The sequence below is a fragment of the Nothobranchius furzeri genome, chromosome 5 (assembly GCF_043380555.1).
Source record: "Nothobranchius furzeri strain GRZ-AD chromosome 5, NfurGRZ-RIMD1, whole genome shotgun sequence".
NCBI lineage: Eukaryota > Metazoa > Chordata > Actinopteri > Cyprinodontiformes > Nothobranchiidae > Nothobranchius > Nothobranchius furzeri.
The window spans coordinates 16,870,721-16,890,259 of NC_091745.1; the positions used below are offsets into that span (position 1 = coordinate 16,870,721).

General features: G+C 45.1%; 3 protein-coding genes across 3 annotated transcripts in view; 2 read left to right on the forward strand and 1 right to left on the reverse strand.

Moving 5' to 3' along the window:
- The window catches only part of LOC107373895 (heat shock 70 kDa protein 1), a 230,475-nt gene that overhangs the window by 8,717 nt on the left and 202,219 nt on the right, over positions 1-19,539 (reverse strand). The window lies entirely within an intron of this gene.
- LOC129156072 (heat shock 70 kDa protein 1-like) lies at positions 4,584-7,415 on the forward strand. Its single transcript, XM_054735692.2, has 2 exons — positions 4,584-4,740; positions 5,085-7,415. The coding sequence occupies exon 2, from the start codon at positions 5,108-5,110 to the stop codon at positions 7,028-7,030; it is 1,923 nt and encodes a 640-aa protein (XP_054591667.2). The 5' UTR covers positions 4,584-4,740; positions 5,085-5,107; the 3' UTR covers positions 7,031-7,415.
- The window catches only part of taok2a (TAO kinase 2a), a 64,994-nt gene continuing 54,192 nt past the window's right edge, over positions 8,738-19,539 (forward strand). The window contains exon 1 of the mRNA XM_054734439.2: positions 8,738-8,950. The gene's annotated coding sequence lies outside the window, so the exon portion shown is untranslated. The remainder of the gene's footprint in view (positions 8,951-19,539) is intronic.

A 19,539-nucleotide genomic window follows, 5' to 3' on the forward strand; every position in this document is an offset into this window, starting at 1 on the left:
TCCTCCACCGTGTCCTGGGTCTACCTTTAGGTCTCCTCCCGGTTGGACGTGCCCAGGAAACCTCACCAGGGAGGAGTCCAGAAGGCATCGTGACCAGATGCAAGCCACCTCAACTGGCTCCTCTCGATGTGGAGGAGGAGCAGCGGGTCTACTCTGAGCCCCTCCCGGATGACTGAGCTTCTCACCCTATCTCTAAGGGAGAGCTCAGTCACTCTTCGGAGAAAACTCATTTCGGCCGCTTGTATCCGTGATCTCGTTCTTTCGGTCACTACCCAAAGCTCATGACCATAGGTGAGGGTAGGAACGTGGATCGACCGGTAAATCGAGAGCTTTGCCTTCTGACTCAACTCTCTCTTCACCACGACAGACCGGTACAATGCCCGCCGCATCACTGCAGATGCAGCACCAATCCGCCTATCGATCTCACGCTCCAGTTTTCCCTCACTCGTGAACAAGACCCCGAGATACTTAAACTCCTCCACTTGAGGCAGGACCTCATCCCTGACCCGGAGAAGGCATTCCACCCTTTACCGAATCAAGACCATGGTCTCAGATTTAGAGGAGCTGATTCTCATCCCAGCTGCTTCACACTCGGCTGCGAACCGCTCCAGTGAAAGCTGAAGATCACGTTCTGATGAAGCCAACAGGACCACATCATCTGCAAAAAGCAGAGACCTGATTGATCCTAAGGCCACCAAAACGGATGCCCTCCATACCTTGGCTGCGCCTAGAAATCCATTCCATAAAGGTTATGAACAGAATCGGTAACAAAGGACAGCCTTGGCGGAGTCCAACTCTCACTGGGAACAAGCCAGACTTACTGCCGGCAATGCGGACCAAGCTCTGACACCGGTCATACAGGGACCTGACAGCCCGTATCAGAGGGCCTGGTACCCCATACTCCCGGAGTACCCCCACAGGGCCCCCCGAGGGGCACGGTCAAACGCCTTCTCCAAATCCACAAAACACATGTAGACTGGTTGGGCAAATTATCACACGCCCTCCAGGACCCCTCTAAGGGTATAGAGCTGGTCCAGTGTTCCACGGCCGGGACGAAAACCACATTGCTCCTCCTGAATCTGAGGTTCAACAATCCGATGGACCCTCATCTCCAGAACCCCTGAATAGACCTTACCAGGAAGCCTCAGTAGCGTGATCCCCCCGTAGTTGAAACACACCCTGCGGTCCCCCTTTTTAAATAAGGGAACCACCACCCCGGTCTGCCAGTCCAGTGGGACTGCCCCCGATGTCCACGCGATATTACAGAGCCACGTCAGCCAACACAGCCCCACAGCATCCAGAGCCTTAAGGAACTCCGGGCGGATCTCATCCACCCCTACAGCCTTGCCACAGAGGAGCTTTTTAACCAGCTCAGTGACCTCAGCACCAGAGATCTGAGAGGCCAACTCAAGGTCCCCAGACTCCGCTTCCTCACTGAAAGACGTGTCGGTGGGATCGAGGAGGTCTTCGAAGGATTCTGCCCACCGATCCACAACATCCTGAGTAGAGGTCAGCAGCACACCGTCCCCACTATATATGGTGTTGGTAGTGCACTCCTCCAAAACACCCCCCACCCCCCCACCCCACCGCGAGGCGCCGGATGGTTGACCAGAATCTCATCGAAGCTGTACGGAAGTCTTGCTCCATGGTCTCACCAAACTCCTCCCACGCCCGGGTTTTTGCCTCAGCGACCACCCGAGCCGCGTTCCACTTGGACTGCCGGTACCTGTCAGCTGCCTCTGGAGTCCCACAGGCCACAGAGACCTGATAGGACTCTTTCTTCAGCTTGACAGCATCCCTAACCGCCTGTGTCCACCAGCGGGTTCAGGAGTTGCCACCACGACAGGCACCGACGATCCTGCGACTACAGCTCCAGTTGGCCGCCTCAACAATGGAGGCACGGAACAGGTTCCATTCAGACTCAATGTCCCCCGCCTTCCCCGGTACATTTTGGAAGTTCTGTCGGAGGTGGGAATTGAAGCTCCTTCTGACAGGAGACTCTGCCAGACATTCCCAGTAGACCCTCGCGATACGTTTGGGCTACCTGGTCTGACCGGCATCCTTCCCCACCATCTGAGCCAACTCACCACCAGGTAGTGGTCAGTTGACTGCTCCGCCCCTCTCTTCACCCGAGTGTCCAAGACATGTGGCCGCAGGTCAGATGAAACAACAACAAAGTCGGTCATCAAGCTGCGGCCGAAGGTATCCAGGTGCCAAGAGCACATATGGACACCTTTATGTCTGAACATGGTGTTCATTATGGACAATCCATGACTGGCACAGAAGTCCAAAAACAAAACACCACTCGAATTCAGATCAGCGGGGCGTTCCTCCCAACCACACCTCTCCAGGTCTCACTGTCGTTGCCCATGTGAGCATTAAAGTCCCCCAGCAGAACGAGGGAGTCACCGGAAGGAGCGCTTTCCAGCAACCTCTCCAAGGCCTCCAAAAAAGGTGGGTAGTCTGAACTGTGGTTCGGTTCATAAGCACAGACCACAGTCAGAACCCGTCCCCCCACACGTAGGTGGAGGCAGGCTACACTCTCATTCACTGGAGTAAACCCCAACGTACAGGCACCAAGATGGGGGGCAACTAGTATGCCCACCCCTGCTCGGTGCCTCTCAGTGGGCGCAACTCCAGAATGGTAGAAAGTCCAACCCCTCTCAAGGAAACTGGTTCCAGAGCCAGAGCCATGCGTTGAGGTGAGTCCGACTATATCTAGTCGGAACCTCTCAACCTCACACACCAACTCAGACTCCTTCCCCACCAGAGAGGTGACATTCCATGTTCCAAGAGCCAGCTTCTGTAGCTGAGGATCAGACCGCCAAGGTCCCCGCCCTCGACTACTACTGCACCTGACCCCTTTGGCCCCTCCAACGAGTGGTGAGCTCATGAGAAGGGGGACCCACGTTTCCTCTTCGGGCTGTGCCCGGCCGGTCTCCATGGGTGAAAGCCTGGCCACCAGGCGCTCGCCAATGTGCCCCACCTCCAGGCCTGGCTCCAGAGGGGGGCACCGGTGATCCACGTCCGGGCGAGGGAACACGGTTTCCATTTATGTATTTCATCATAAAAGGTCTTCGGGCTGCTCTTTGTCTGATCCAGGGGCAGATCTAGGACTGAAGAAGATCCAGGGCTTAACACACGCGCGCACACACACACGTGACACGCACTAGTCAACATCATATATATTTATTTGTCTTGTACTACATAATTTTTAATCTGAAGCAACATATTAAGCATATTCAGGACAGAGTATTGTTCCTGATAGTGTTTAGTGTGAGATGATAGTAAATATTCTCGCGTTCTTTCTCCAACAACTTTACCTGATAGTAAGCTAACTTTAGGCAAACCAGCAGCACAACAAATATTTTCAAATAAGACTCACAAACCTGAGTCAACACCAGTCACATCAAAGCTGGGGTTCTGCCGCGGCACTTTTGGTCTAAAAAACGCCCTTATGTCCATCTTTACATTTGCGTTCCAGGCAGACACTGTAGAAGAAGCCAGACACTGAAGAAGAAGCCGGCTGCTGAAGGGCTTCTTCAGTGGTGGAGGCTCAGGCAGGCTGTATACAAACTACTGCCAGCTGCTCCCTCTCTGTTGGACTTTGGTACTGCATGTTACTTCCACGTTTATATCCGGGGCTTTTCATAAAACATTTGGGGCTTGAGCCCAAGTAGCCGGGCCTAATGCCGCCCCTGGTCTGATCCCTCACCTAGGACCTGTTTGCCATGGGTGACTCTACCAGAGGCATAAAGCGTCAGAAAACTTAGCTCCTAGGATCATTGGAACACTCAAACCCCTCCACCAAGGTAAGGTGGCAGTCAGAGTAGTGGTCACAACACCAGGTAGTGGTCAGTTGACAGCTCCGCCCCTCTCTTCACCCGAGTGTCCCAAGACATGTAGCCACGGATCAGATGAAACAACAAAAAAGTCGATCATCGCACTTGCCAAAGGTATCCTGGTGCCATGAGCACATAAGGACACCTTTATGCTTTAGCATGGGGTTGATTATGGACAATCCATGACGAGCACATATATATTATATACATAGCCTCAAGAGATATGCCGAAAATTGCAAGACAACGTAAAGAGATTTAATTTGTTGTTGATAAAATATGAGAAAAACAAATGACTAAATAGGCCATATAAACTTCTTGCAACTGCAGCTCAATTAAAACTCCATTCATTAAGAAATATTTCATTAAAAATGTTTCTGTATTAATTACTTTATTATTATGAGAAAACATGAAAATATTTTTGCTTAGCACACTAACTAAAATACGCTTTTTCTTCACTTGTGCCGAAAGTTCTCAGAAGTCCCGGTAATTCCTTTTATTTTGTGAATCTGGCAAAAGACAAAGCTGCGCACGCGCCTCTGATTGGTGGAAATTTCAGGAAACTTCTACCAAGTCAGTGACGCACACAGGAAACTAAAACGATTGAACTTCAGAGAAAAACAAAACCGCTTTTAGTCCCATTACTGTATTGTTCAGTAAATTACATTTACTTTGAAACTACCCACAGGAAACAGAATGTGATGTTTCGTGTGACTTGACTGATTCTCGTGAAACATCTAGAAGCAGCCAGACGACAGCTCCACAGATATAAAGCGGCTGGTCTGAGAGCTGAGACAGTTATAGAAACTGACCAGAGAGCAGTTGGAAATCCAGAGAAGAAGAAGCAGATTCAGAAGAAGAAATTAAACCTATTTACCGACCAGAACATCAACACTTAACAGTAAGTACAATTTTCATGTCTGATAGAACAAGAAATTTCATTTGAACATCTGAAACTTTCTAATAGGAATTGCATGGACTTTGTTCAGAAGAAATGTAGAAGGAAAATGAATTTTTGTTTTGATAACTTTATTGAATATTTGAATGAAAGTTAAATATCTAATGTTAAAATAGCTTTTGTTGTGATATAAATTATTCCTGTTTAAAATCAGCTTTTATAACTGAATGCTTCATCAGACATTAAAGATCTAAATGAGGCAGCCCAGTCCCCTGAAGCTCCATCAGCTGCTGTAGTCCTAATTTTTCTCATTTGTGTTTTTTTATTTTTATTTTTTTTTACTTTAGGACACAAAGTGAAGTCGGCCAAGATGTGTGCAGCAAAAAACGTGGCCATCGGCATCGACCTGGGCACCACCTACTCCTGTGTGGGGGTTTTCCAGCACGGAAAAGTGGAGATCATCGCCAACGACCAGGGCAACAGGACCACCCCCAGCTATGTGGCCTTCACTGACACCGAGAGGCTGATTGGGGACGCAGCGAAGAACCAGGTGGCTCTGAACCCCAGCAACACTGTGTTTGATGCCAAGAGGCTGATTGGAAGAAGGTTTGATGACTCAGTTGTGCAGGCCGACATGAAGCACTGGCCCTTCAAGGTGGTTTCAGATGGAGGGAAGCCCAAAATTCAAGTGGAGTACAAAGGAGAGAACAAGACCTTCTCCCCTGAGGAGATTTCCTCCATGGTCCTGGTGAAGATGAAGGAGATTGCTGAGGCCTACCTGGGTCACAAGGTGTCCAAAGCCGTCATCACGGTCCCGGCCTATTTCAACGACTCCCAGCGACAGGCCACTAAAGACGCCGGTGTCATCGCAGGACTCAACGTCCTGAGGATCATCAACGAGCCCACGGCAGCTGCCATTGCGTACGGACTGGACAAAAAGGGCAAGTCAGGAGAACGACACGTCCTGATCTTCGACCTGGGTGGAGGCACCTTCGACGTGTCCATCCTGACCATTGATGACGGCATCTTTGAGGTGAAGGCCACGGCCGGAGACACTCACCTGGGAGGAGAGGACTTTGACAACCGCATGGTGAACCACTTTGTAGAGGAGTTCAAGAGGAAACACAAGAAGGACATCAGCCATAACAAGAGAGCCTTGAGGAGGCTGCGCACTGCTTGTGAGAGGGCCAAAAGGACCCTGTCCTCCAGCTCCCAGGCCAGCATCGAGATCGACTCCCTGTTTGAGGGCATCGACTTCTACACCTCCATCACCAGGGCTCGCTTTGAGGAGCTGTGCTCCGACCTGTTCAGGGGGACCTTGGAGCCTGTGGAGAAAGCTCTGAAGGATGCCAAAATGGACAAGGGACAGATCCACGACGTCGTCCTGGTGGGAGGCTCAACCAGAATCCCCAAGATCCAGAAACTCCTGCAGGACTTCTTCAATGGTCGGGAGCTGAACAAGAGCATCAACCCAGATGAGGCGGTGGCTTACGGCGCCGCTGTCCAGGCCGCCATCCTCACAGGCGACACCTCGGGCAACGTCCAGGACCTTCTTCTGTTGGACGTGGCGCCTCTGTCACTGGGGATCGAGACTGCCGGAGGAGTGATGACGTCCCTGATCAAACGCAACACCACCATCCCAACCAAACAAACCCAGGTGTTCAGTACTTATGCTGACAACCAGCCCGGGGTCCTGATCCAGGTCTACGAAGGTGAGAGAGCCATGACCAAGGACAACAACCTGCTGGGCAAGTTTGAGCTGTCTGGAATCCCACCCGCTCCCCGAGGGGTCCCACAGATCGAGGTCACTTTTGACATCGATGCCAATGGCATATTGAACGTGTCTGCGGTGGACAAGAGCACGGGCAAAGAGAACAAGATCACCATCACCAACGACAAGGGCCGACTGAGCAAAGAGGAGATCGAGAAGATGGTCCAGGACGCTGACAAATACAAAGCTGAGGACGAGCAGCAGAGGGAGAAGATCGCTGCCAAGAACTCTCTGGAGTCCTACGCCTTCAATGTGAAGAGTAGCGTGGAGGACGAGAAGCTGATGGACAAAATTAGTGACCAGGACAAGAAGAAGGTGACTGAGAAGTGTCAGGAAACCATCATCTGGCTGGAGAACAACCAGCTGGCTGAGAAAGACGAGTACCAACACAAGCAGAAAGAGTTGGAGAACGTGTGCAACCCCATCATCCGCAAGCTGTATCAGGGAGGGATGCCCACTGGTTCTTGTGGAGAGCAGGCACGAGGCGGCACCCAGGGGCCCACTATTGAGGAGGTGGACTGAAGGGACCCTGAACTCTAGGACCTTTTAGCATTATTGCTAGCTTTCTGATTGTGACAGACATATTTGTGAAAAGCTCTGAGTTGTACAGATGTTTATAAAGAGAATTTTTCATGTTTACATTAGAAGTTTAAATATTATGTCAAGACACTAAATGTAATGTTAAATTTTGATGTTTTCATCTTTTGCTTGCTGGACGTTGCAATAAAGATGAAAGTCACTAAAATACGAATGTTTTCTGTCTTTTGAGTCTGTGTGTTTTTGGAAAAGAATGAATTGTAGAATTTCTGGAAATAACGTTTTTGGGACCAGCTCAACATTAAGTCACTTTCCTAAATAAACAAAGGAGACTTTAACACAAAATATCTTGCAAATTAAACGTGTTCAGAGGAATAATTAGATCTTATAGTAAAGATGAAAGTAAACAAAAATACAAATGTTTCAGCGGAACTTTTATTAAAACAACAACTGGAATAAAGTTTCTTGTATTAATTTTTAAAAAATCACATATATTTAATTTCATGCACAACAGATTGGGACAGCTGATGTTATAGTTCTGATGAAATTGGCTTAGAAGTTGAAATTTAAAAAGACTCCCAGGGGCTAAAAACTCATAAGGTTAACTGTACTGTAGGGGATTTTTAGGTGTTTTAACTTACGAACTTTACTGTTTTATATTTTTTCTTTTAAGAAACAACACCTGCTTTCTCTTTATTCCTCTAGTTGACATTATAGTGACTGTCAAATGTGATTTTTCTCCGAGATTGTATTTCTTTTGTAATTTTTTGGCATATCAAGTATGCGGTAAATTCGAACCAGAGGTCTAAACAACGTCCCAACATTTGTATTATAATTTATACCCGCTTGCAGCCTTCTCCATAAATTGAATTATTATAAAAGCTGAGATTTATTTAACAAAAAGTGTCACCACTAGATGTCAGACGTCAGCAACTTTCAAGTCAGATGTGCATCAACAAAGACTCGCAGCCAAAACCTTCTCAAAAACGTTAATATTAGCAGCAGATGAAGCATGTTTGTGGTGGAGATACAGGCCTTCAGGCTGGCAATATGTGAATATATATTTTACTTCGGCAAGTGACCGTCTAGATTTCAGCCTGCTTTTGATTTCAATGCGTGATTTTTTTGTTTTGATAAACCCTACAATATATTAAAATTGTATAATGTAGTTATTTGTTTTAAAATGTGGAATTTAACAATGCATAAGTGTCATTTTTGTGGGAAATGAGGCACATAAACCTTGTAGATTGTCAGAACTGATTTATCTATCACTGGAAAAGTAAAGCAAATATACACATTGCGTCCAAAACGCGGCAGCAAAACTCGATTTTTTTTCTCCCCAAAAAATAATGTAGAGAAAACCAAAGCCTTGGATGAGCTGAACCAGATTATTGACCTTATGTAGGTCGGTTTATTTTTGAAGCGGAAACCTCACCGGAAATGGAGTCGAGTCCCGCCCCAGCAGTCTGTGCCATCTTGTATTAAGCCAGAACAAAAACGGGGGGAGAAACTGAACCAGTCCGGGTCCGGTTCAAGGATGAAGCGCAGGATTTAGAACGAGTTTCAGGACGTGTTTTAAAAAGTAGCCGGACATTATGCTTTGCAGTGCAGCAGCGCAGGGAACTGTCGGCCACACTTCGCGAAATGTCATGATGTTAACGTTAGCATCGAGCTGTTGAAGCTAAGCTAGCCAGTTAGCTTAGGCTGTAGCGGCAGAAAGACGGCGGGCGAGCCTTCCGTTCTTGCCCGTTAAACCAGCCCGTCTCATTTGGAGTCCAGTAGCCGATATCACCACCTGCACAAAATCAAGAGGAACTTCAGTGGAAATGCGCCAGACACCGTGTTAAGAGGAGCCCCGCTGCTAATCGTTCTTTTCGTCCCGAATCAGAACCACAATAAGCGGCGGTGAGTACGTCTGCATCCTGCCAGCTCCACAGCAACGTTTCAAGCTGGGGGTCCAAGGACGTCCGCCGGCCCTGAGTTTGTGCGAAGGCAGTGTTTTACTTCTGACATTTTACTATAAACAGTCGATAACTTAGTTAAATAAAATAGTTTATAGGCGTTTTCATTCATTTGTGCGTTCACGTCATCTGCATACAGAATTTAACAATGTCAGCAAACAGCTGACATTTCAGGGTTCCTTATATTAAACAAGTTCCCTAAAAGGCCAAACGCCTGATGCCAGCTGAAAAAATCAATGGCTATTCCACGTTTTTGAGTCAAATGTAACTTAAAGGAAAAACAAAAGAGCCATAGACACCCTTGTGTCTATATTTCATAATGTCAATTCACTTGAAGTATAAAAATTTCCGAAGGCTTTCTTGTAGCCTAATCATATTATTATTATTATTATTATTGGTGGCTTTATTCAAAACTGAAATGCTTTCTGCAAAAGTTTTGCTTAATGTATTTCCCTCTCTAAATGAGTCTGAGATCCAAAATGAATTGTGGTTGGAGAAGGTTTATTTTGGTGAGGGAAGTATGTAAACAACTATCTCTGGCCATTTGTTTTGGGACAGATCTTGATGTCAGTTATTCCCTCTTAAAGTACCACTATTGCCCCAAAACAGTTTAGGAGAGATCTTATTTTCAAGTTGCTCTCTAAGGAAAAGTCCAGGCTTATTCACTAACAGAACATTAAGCGTTTATTTTCACTGTCTGTCACATTTTCTTGTATTTCTTGTCTTGAGTGACGGAGCGTGGGCACATCACAGTACTAAAGCTATTTTACAAGTAAGATTTGGATCACACTTCCTCACTGCCAGTGATCCAATCACCAACATTGTTCCAAAACAAAAATGCTCTATTATTAGCTGTTATGAATCCCCCCTTCCTGAACTAGTGTGAATGCACATTCACAGCACAACGGCTTTCAGACAAGTGCTGAAGAGCGATTGAGGTTGGAGGAGATTGTGGACACACCAGATTTAAACGTCTCACTTTTTGCTTGAAAAAATAATTGATGCTTTACTTCAGCCATTCCATTATGTTTTATTGCCTGGTCAGAATTTTTGTGAAATTTATTTTCAGTTGAGAAGTTAAAAGTTTATTTCTAAGTGTTTCATGTTCATGTGTGTGAAAGCGCCTCAGTCCTGTAGAATCAGTCTAAAATAAAAACCACAAGGCATTAGGGCTGCAACAACGAATCGATAAATTCGATGAAAATCGATTACTAAAAGCGTTGGCAACGAATTGCGTCATCGATTCGTTGTGTCGCACAACTCTTCCAAAAGCGCCCCCCCTTCCCGCCCGCCGTTGCGCGCAGACCAGAGCAAGTCAGATCAGCGCGAGGGAGAGCCGGCAGATCAGCGCGAGGGAGAAGCGCAGATCAGCGCGAGGGAGAGCCGCAGATCAGCGCGAGGGAGAGCCGGCAGATCAGCGCGAGGGAGAGCCGGCAGATCAGCGCGAGGGAGAGCCGCAGATCAGCGCGAGGGAGAGCCGCAGATCAGCGCGAGGGAGAGCCGGCAGATCAGCGCGAGGGAGAGCCGGCAGATCAGCGCGAGGGAGAGCCGCAGATCAGCGTGAGGGAGAGCCGGTACCGGCAGATCAGCGCGAGGGAGAGCCGGCAGACTTGCGCTGCTGCGAACCGGTTCCGCATTGTTGCGCAACGATCCAGGCAGCTGCTTCCAGCTCACATTCTCAAAGTGGCGCAACCAAAAAACTATAGTTTGCACACAATCGTTCATGTCCGCACATGTTCTCTATTTTCTGTCTTATTTGTGCCTGAAGCTCGCTACTGCGGAGCTCATCACCTGTGCTGTGGTGATGTCACCTCACGCAGCATCGAAAACGCGCTCTGAGCTTTTCGGTCAGGAGATCCCTTTGATCTGCTCAAAAGTAACCGATGAGGTGAAAAGGTAAGAATCCAGGCAACAGATTTTCTGGAGAATTAAGAGGAGATGCAGGAAGATGAGAGACAGACAGGACAGGAAAATAGTTAAATAAAAACAAGAAAACAAAACAAAGTGTTGAAAAGTCAAATGTAGGTAGATTTACCTCCACTACACGTTTTTACCAGTAAAAAACAATAAGTTATACACATGTCATATTTATACATCTGATACAATTCAGATCACCTTCAAAACTCAGTCACACACCCAGGGCCGTTTCAAGACATGTTGGGGGCCAAGGCAAAATGCCCCCCCCCCCCCCCCCCCCCCCAATAACTGGGCTCCCCAGAAGCCTCTGTGTAATTCATGCCCTCTCCAGTAGTGTTAGTTATACAGTGTTTATAAAAGCCCCTCAGACATTACTGACATGTTCTAATATTATCAGATGAAAAACTAAATTATCAGACATGCTGTCTCATCTGCTGCTTTTCTTAACTTGCAAAAAGTAACAAAACCATGTGAAAGCCACTATTTGTGGATTCTCTGAAAGTTTCCATGGAGTGTGCGACAACTTATTTTTTCATTGATCCTATCGTCTAATCTCACAGCTGAAACAAGCATCCTTAATAATCTGTGCACAGGAAGCTTACCGATGCTGTAGTAAAACAAAAGGTATAATAATTTATTATTAATAAAACCTTGTTGCAGCACTAAAGCAGAAAAATTAGATTTTGCATTAAATATGCAAAATATTTACATATGAATTGTTTTAGAGCCCTTTAATTGGCAGAATCTGATATTAATTTAGTTCTTACAAAAAATGGGTCCCAACATGGTTTGTGTGGCGTTGCCATAGTGTGACGTCATAGGCACAGATCCCCTGTCCTCTTGTTTGGAAATGGAAATATGGTCACCCTACATTAAACAAACTGTCCACCCGGGCTTTTGCGCTGCAGAGAGACACTTCGCTGCCTACGACTGAACGTCAGTTGAGAGTCAGTCTCATGCAGACTGACCAATGAAGAGAGGGCCTCAAGTTAAGACCCTCTCCTCATTGGTCAGTCCACACGAGGTGGGTCACAGGTTACTCTGGGCGGGTTACGTGTTGTCAGGCATTCAAGTATTGAGTATATTTACTGCATATTACAGTAAAATATTCTGTATGTGACCACATTATGGTGATCCTTGGGTCGTGATGATGGAGCCCTTGAATATTGTTGCCCAGGGTACAACAAAGTGTTAATCTGGCCCAGGTTCCGCCGTCACATTCCCGCAGAAACTGGTTGATCACACCGGGGCCAGACCACTAGCATGTGGTTTTACAACCACAATGTCCTCGGAAGCAAAAACACTTTTAAAAGGGAGGGAGGAGTCCTAACTGTTGCTGCAGGCGTGTTGTGTGAGAGTGCAGTTATATACTGGTTAATATATTTTTGGGTTCAGTTGCTTTCATGTGGCCTAATGTGAGTCTATTTGGGATCATTGGAATGATCAGCAGCATTTCTTGATGTGACTTTATGGCAGTTGCCCAGGGCATCATCGCAAGGAGGATGGCATTCATTTACTTTTGTTTTATTTGGTATTTTTTCAGTCATTTTTGGAAATAGTGATCAATTTTGATTAATTCACAGCCTATGTTTAATTACATTTAAAATAAATGTCAACAGATGAGATCAAACAAAACAGATGAGAATTGCCCTTAAGCTGTTTAACTTGGACCAAGCATTTTAGGTCACAGATAGATGTAGCTTAGGGTCTCTGTCTATGCACCTTATAAGACAATTTAGGTGATGGCATGTTGTTTTTCTGCTATTGAACTGTTTTCTAATAATGTTGTGTTAAATAAAGTGAAGGAAGGAGGGAAATAACGTTTCCCTAGCAGTTTTTAAAAATTTCCCCATGTAATCCGATTAATCGATTAATCGTGTCGAGACCCCATCCGATTAATCGATTATCCAAATAATCGTTTGTTGCAGCCCTACAAGGCATACTCAAGGCTCAGAAATAGTGACTGTTTTGGCGTTTTCCATTTTAGCTGATGAATAAAAAAAAACACAGTGACAATACTTAATATTGAGGTCAACATATTCAGATGTTATTAATGAACGTAAAACTACATTTAAATTCTGCAGCAGCACCGGGATGCCCAAGGATGTGCCAGACTTTAAATCGGCTTTACTAACGACAAATATCGGCCAATGTATAAAAAAATATGATAAATATCGACCGACCGACATATCGGTCTACCCCTAATGCTTATATGCTTTTTCAGTTTATCCGTACTTTTGAGCATAAAAACCAAATTCTTAATGTAGATGGTTTGCCATTTTTGTGTTTTGTTTAACGCTTTGATGCATAATGGTCACTACAGTGGACAGGTACTCAAAATTGTTATTTATTTATTTATTTTTGCTATTAAGCACAGCTGTTGAAGACTTTATTGCATGTGAGCCCCTCCATTTGGGCTTCAGCAAGTCAAGCTTAGCCAACATATTTCATGTTCAGAATGCACGCTGTCCACTGAGTTGGACATGTAATAAACTACTTGTAAATTAACAAAATGTTACAAAAGATATTTGTTGAAATTTGTTTCATTCACACCTAAAGATGAATGAAAAAAATTGTTTAAAAAATCATGGTTAAAGATTTCATAATTCATGCATCAAAGAGTTAAAGTATGAAACTTGATTTCAGTTTGCTTGTGCTTCTCTTGTTCAGAGAAGAGTGACAGAAAATGTTAGGAGGAAGGACCTCATAAAGACTTCTGTCTGGTTCAGAAGAACAGCATGTGCTGCATTTCTCTACAGGTTTTACAAACTAGATGGTAGCTAATAGGGGAGCTCCGATCAGGTTTTTTGCTGCTGATCATCAATACGATGAGTGACAATCATCAATGCCGATGACATGGATTGGCCGTAAATATGAGTGTTTGCGAACGCAGTGTTTTACTTCTTACGTTTTACTATAAACAATAACTTAGTTCAATCAAACACAGTTTTTAAGCGTTTTCATTCATTTGTGCGTTCACGTCATCTGCATACAGAATTCAACTATGTAGTTATGAGTACTACAGACTACACGATTTGGTAGGGCTGGGCAATAGATCAAAAATGTATCTTCGTCTTCGTCTTCCTCCGCTTATCCGGGTCCGGGTCGCGGGGGCAGCATCCCAATTAGGGAGCTCCAGGCCGTCCTCTCCCCGGCCTTGTCCACCAGCTCCTCCGGCAGGACCCCAAGGCGTTCCCGGACCAGATTGGAGATGTAACCTCTCCAACGTGTCCTGGGTCGACCCGGGGGCCTTCTGCCGGCAGGACATGCCCGAAACACCTCCCCGGGGAGGCGTCCAGGAGGCATCCTGACCAGATGCCCAAACCACCTCAACTGGCTCCTTTCGATCCGGAGGAGCAGCGGTTCTACTCCGAGTCCCTCCCGAATGTCCGAGCTCCTCACCCTATCTCTAAGGCTGAGCCCGGCCACCCTACGGAGGAAACTCATTTCGGCCGCTTGTATCCGCGATCTCGCTCTTTCGGTCATTACCCAAAGCTCATGACCATAGGTGAGGATTGGGACGTAGATCGACCGGTAAATCGAGAGCCTGGCTTTCTGGCTCAGCTCCCTCTTCCCCACGACAGATCGGCTCAGCGTCCGCATCACTGCAGACGCCGAACCAATACGCCTGTCGATCTCCCGATCCCTCCTACCCTCACTCGTGAACAAGACCCCGAGAGGGGGGGGGGGGCAGCATCATCACCTTAATTGGCCTGTAATAATTTAGACAAAAACATGTTTTTACTTTTTCTGCAAAAAAAGACAACGCCACATCTAATAATAATAATACAACCAACTTGTATAGCACTTTTTAGGACACTCAAAGATGCTGTCATGCACTCTCACATTCACACACTGCCAATGATGGTAAGCTACTATGTAGCCACAGCCGCCCTGGGGCGGTCTAACAGAGTCGAGGCTGCCATTTGGTGCCGTCGGCCCCTTTGACCACCACCAATACGGGCAAGTCAGGTGAAGTGTCTTGCCCAAGGACACAACAGCAGAAAACCCCTGGCGGGATCATGAGGCAACCCGCTCTACATCCTGAGCTACTGCTGCCCCGTCTGAGAGCGTTGTTAGTATCGGCTCGTTATTCTCGGATGTACAACCTTTCCTACCAGCAAAATGTATGGAAAAAATGTATGCGCACCCCTCAATCTGTTTGATGTGGTTGTGGACTAGGGTTGTCATGGTGTGAACATTTTACCTCATTTGTGACCAAAATCATCACGGTTTTCGGTATCGCGGTATTTTTTTAAACGTGTTACATTTTCAGACAACTAAATAAACCCTGTATATCAGGAAAATATTGTCCTCAGTTTGTGTCTAAATTTAGCCTAAAATGTGTTATTTTGTAATTATGTTGTTTATTTGTTTACATTTTCCTCTTTAGTCTTTAAAATACCAATATTTGCCCATAACTTCTCATTTTATGTCTGTTTGATGTCATCATTTTAAAAATATTAGACCAGATGATACTCAGTACTCAAGTAGCCTTCTAATCAGATACTTTTTTACCCTTACTTGAGTAATAAACCCTATATCAGGAAAATATTGTCCTCGGTTTGTGTCCTTCCAGTGAGCTTTGCAGATGTGGGAAAATGTCATCAGGCAGTAATCATTGTTAAATTCATAATTATTCTCGGAGAGAGACCAACTCTTATCTGCCCCTGGGAGCCCCGTAATGCATAGCGTCATTTCAACATGGCGGTGTCCGCGACACGGTTTATATGCAGGTAGCGGCGCTGCAGCTGCTTTAAAAAAACCGGAGTTTTAAGGTCCGCAACGTCACTTTCCGCGACAAAAAATGCTGACATCACGTGTGCGACCTGTGTTTACACTAGCTGACAGCATGGATGCCCTCAGAGCTGCGCTCGCTTTATCAATTGTCCAAGCGCTTTTTGCTTGTTTGTTTTTGCAAGCGGAATTACTGCTCCTTGCAGAAGACCACAGACGAAGGACGAGTTTAAGAACGGGGGAAGTACTGCCGCCTACAGGTCTGGTGTGTCCTTAACAACGTATTTATCTGGGTACGTGTGGACAGAGTTTTTATTTTTTAAACGAGGTGGTGTGGATGCAAGTTTTTGGAGGGGCGGATATTCGTTTTTAAAATAACCCGGCTACGTGTGGACTAGGCCTAAATGTCCTGAGCGCTGCCGTCTCCTCCTTTGCCCATTATTTCAGCTTTAGCTTCAAGAAAGTTTTGGAACAACTAAGTGCGCATGTGCCGCCGGCAACTTCAGCAGATGATACGGTGGCTGGTAAGGGTCACCGCGTCTACACCGCAGCCACGGTAATCCACCGAGATAATATCTATATTTTTAAAAACAAGACGTTATTATTATTGTCAATTTTTTTACTGGTGTTTATCGCTACACCGGTTACCATGACGACCCTATTGCAGACCTTACCTGGCTTTGGAAAATGGATAAAAATGTCACCTCCGACATCCGATCTGAGTATCTAGTAGGGCTGGGGGTAAACGATTATTTTTAAAACTATTATTCTGACGATTATTTTATCGAATAGTCGACTATTCTAATGACTATTTAGAAAATTTATCTAATGATTATTTTTCTATTGCACAATTAACAAAAACCAGAAAATCTCAAATAAATTCCTCAAAAAAATTGATAAATTCTTACTGTAAGAGTATAAACACTACAGGCCTTCCATTTTTTATAACACTGCTTTTATTGTGTTGCGGTTGGTTATGTTCTGGTGACATGTAGAACTTGGGAGTGCAGGCTGCTGCCTGAGAGGTGGTAGAAGATGGAGTGTCTCCATGCTGCTTTGTTTTGGTCACTTATGTGCGTGAGGCGAGTGGTGTTACGGGTTAAACCAAACTCAAGGTGATATTATACACTAAACCGAAAACCCACAACACTCTAAATGTAATAAAAGGGAGATCTACACCACAAAAAAGATGAACTCTAAACCAAAACGTAACAGCTTATCCCAACGCAAGAAGCTGTTAGCGAAGATGCTAACAGTAGCTTTACCAACGTTAAGTTCAAGTTACCAAGTTTAAATAAACCAAAAACACCCAGCAGCAAACAGACCAGCACAGAGGAGAGACTGCTACCACCAAAACAGCTCTCCTAATGTCTGAAAGAAGCTCCTTAATGAAGGGAGAAGCGCTCCCGGTGATGTTCTACATCTGCGATAGACACGAAGCAGCGCATCTGACCCCGGAAGTTGTTGTCCGTTGCCGGGAGACGAAGGCGGGCAAAACAGGAAAATAATCTAGTAGTGGACGGACGTTGGTCCGGGTCTTCGGTATTTGGCGGAGATGTTAGTGAAGGCGGAGAAGAGGGCGAACTAGAGGAAAAACAGGCAGATTCCTCCTCTATTTACAAATTCCTGGGGATGCAACAAGTGGGCGCGGTGCGTCGACTTCCGGATCTGACGTCGACAAATTTTTAGAATCGAGCCGTCGACGTCGTCGAGGCTTCGCTACAGCCCTAGTATCTAGAGTCCAATTAGCATGTCTTCCAATGGCGGTGCTTACTTCCTTCCTGTTTGCACATCTTTGAGAAAAATACAACTTTTTTTTGTCTAGGGCTACATCCCACGATGCATTGCAGTGTTGCATCACAATCTGTTTTTAGCTACTGTACAATGTGCTTTTGGAAATGGCTTCACTGCATTTTGAAGACGTGTTGGGTCGGGTGTGTGAGCGGATGGAAGTCTATCTTGTTGTCTAGCTTTGATCTGCTTTGGTGTTTATGCAGTGGCACTTTAAATGGAACAAACCTCACAGCTCTGCGTTAAACAGGCCCCCGGGCCGAGAGTTCATCCATTCACTGAGTCACAGGGGCCTGGTTATGCTGTCGGTTCTCATCAAGGCTCTAGCTGACACTTGGAGGATGAATAGCCCCATTAACCCCATTATAGAGAAAAGCTGCTTTTGTCACCACGGCTCAGTGTGCAGGCCAAGATCACATTCAGTCAAATGATTTAAAGCTTCTTTTTTTTTTTTAATGGAAATGTGTTTTTCGTCTGAGTTGGGATGTCGGGGCAAAGCGCTGATGCTGTGGCCTACAGCAGCTCTCTTGATCTCCAACAGTTGGAAACCAAACAAGTATCACTCCATATGTGCCCACGCGCACGTTGAGGTCGGCTGACCTTTTGCTGCTGTGCACGCCACGGATGCGATTCAAATCGCGGGGTGAACGAGCATTTGTCCATGCTGCCCCAAAGCTGTGGAACTCATTGCCCACTGGAGTTCGGCAGGCTCCATCTCTGGCGGTTTTTAAATCTCGTTTAAAGACCCACTTTTACACTTTGGCTTTTAGACAGTGACTTGTTTTAGTGTTTTATTGTATCATTGTTTTAATGTGTTCTTAGTATTCATCATGTTTTATCTGCTTTTGATTGGGATTTTTATCCTCTGTTATAGTTCTTTCAAATGGTTGTGTTTTGTTTTAGCCTGTCCAGCACTTTGGGCAGCTCCCATGCTGCGTTTTAAATGTGCTATATAAATAAACTATGCTATGCTATGCTATGCACATAAAAAATTTAATTTATGTACAAAATATTTGGCTTCTGATGTGTTTATGTAGCAAAACTCTGAATATTTCCCCTCTGTTGTTGTTTGAATCTTGTTTCTACAATAGCTGCAATTATAATTTTATAATTTGTAATAATCAAAATGGTATTTAAAGAATCTGTGGAAAATCACACTGACTTTGTTGATATTTAGAACTTGTAATACAAGCAGAATGGCAATGCTTTCATTTATTCTGTTAGAAAAATGACTCATGCTCTTATTTTAGAAGCTATATTGAGCTTTCTGTTCTTTTTGTGTCAGAAAAGCAGCACAAACTGATCTGGTAGAGATTTCCTCCAGTTCAGGAGCACTTGGTTAGAACCAAATACTCTTTTCTATGTTTGTTTCGAGGCAGTTAAACCTGACTTTCCTTGCAACTGTTGCCTTGCCCCAACATGTCAGTCGGTTATCATTCCACATCAACTGTTTGGGGATAAAAGTTTAATTAAAAGAGATTCTTGTGCTACTTTCAGTTTGAAAAGTTGTTAAGAGTCAGACAGTTGTGGAGTTCTTGCAGACAGTTAGGGCTGCAACAAACGATTATTTGGATAATCGATTAATCGGATGGGGTCTCGACACGATTAATCGATTAATCGGATTACATGGGGAAATTTTTAAAAACTGCTAGGGAAACGTTATTTCTCTCCTTCCTTCACTTTATTTAACACAACATTATTAGAAAACAGTTCAATAGCAGAAAAACAACATGCCATCACCTAAATTGTCTTATAAGGTGCATAGACAGAGACCCTAAGCTACATCTATCTGTGACATCTGTGACCTAAAATGCTTGGTCCAAGTTAAACAGCTTAAGGGCAATTCTCATCTGTTTTGTTTGATCTCATCTGTTGACATTTATTTTAAATGTAATTAAACATAGGCTGTGAATTAATCAAAATTGATCACTATTTCCAAAAATGACTGAAAAAATACCAAATAAAACAAAAGTAAATGAATGCCATCCTCCTTGCGATGATGCCCTGGGCAACTGCCATAAAGTCACATCTAGAAATGCTGCTGATCATTCCAATGATCCCAAATAGACACACATTAGGCCACATGAA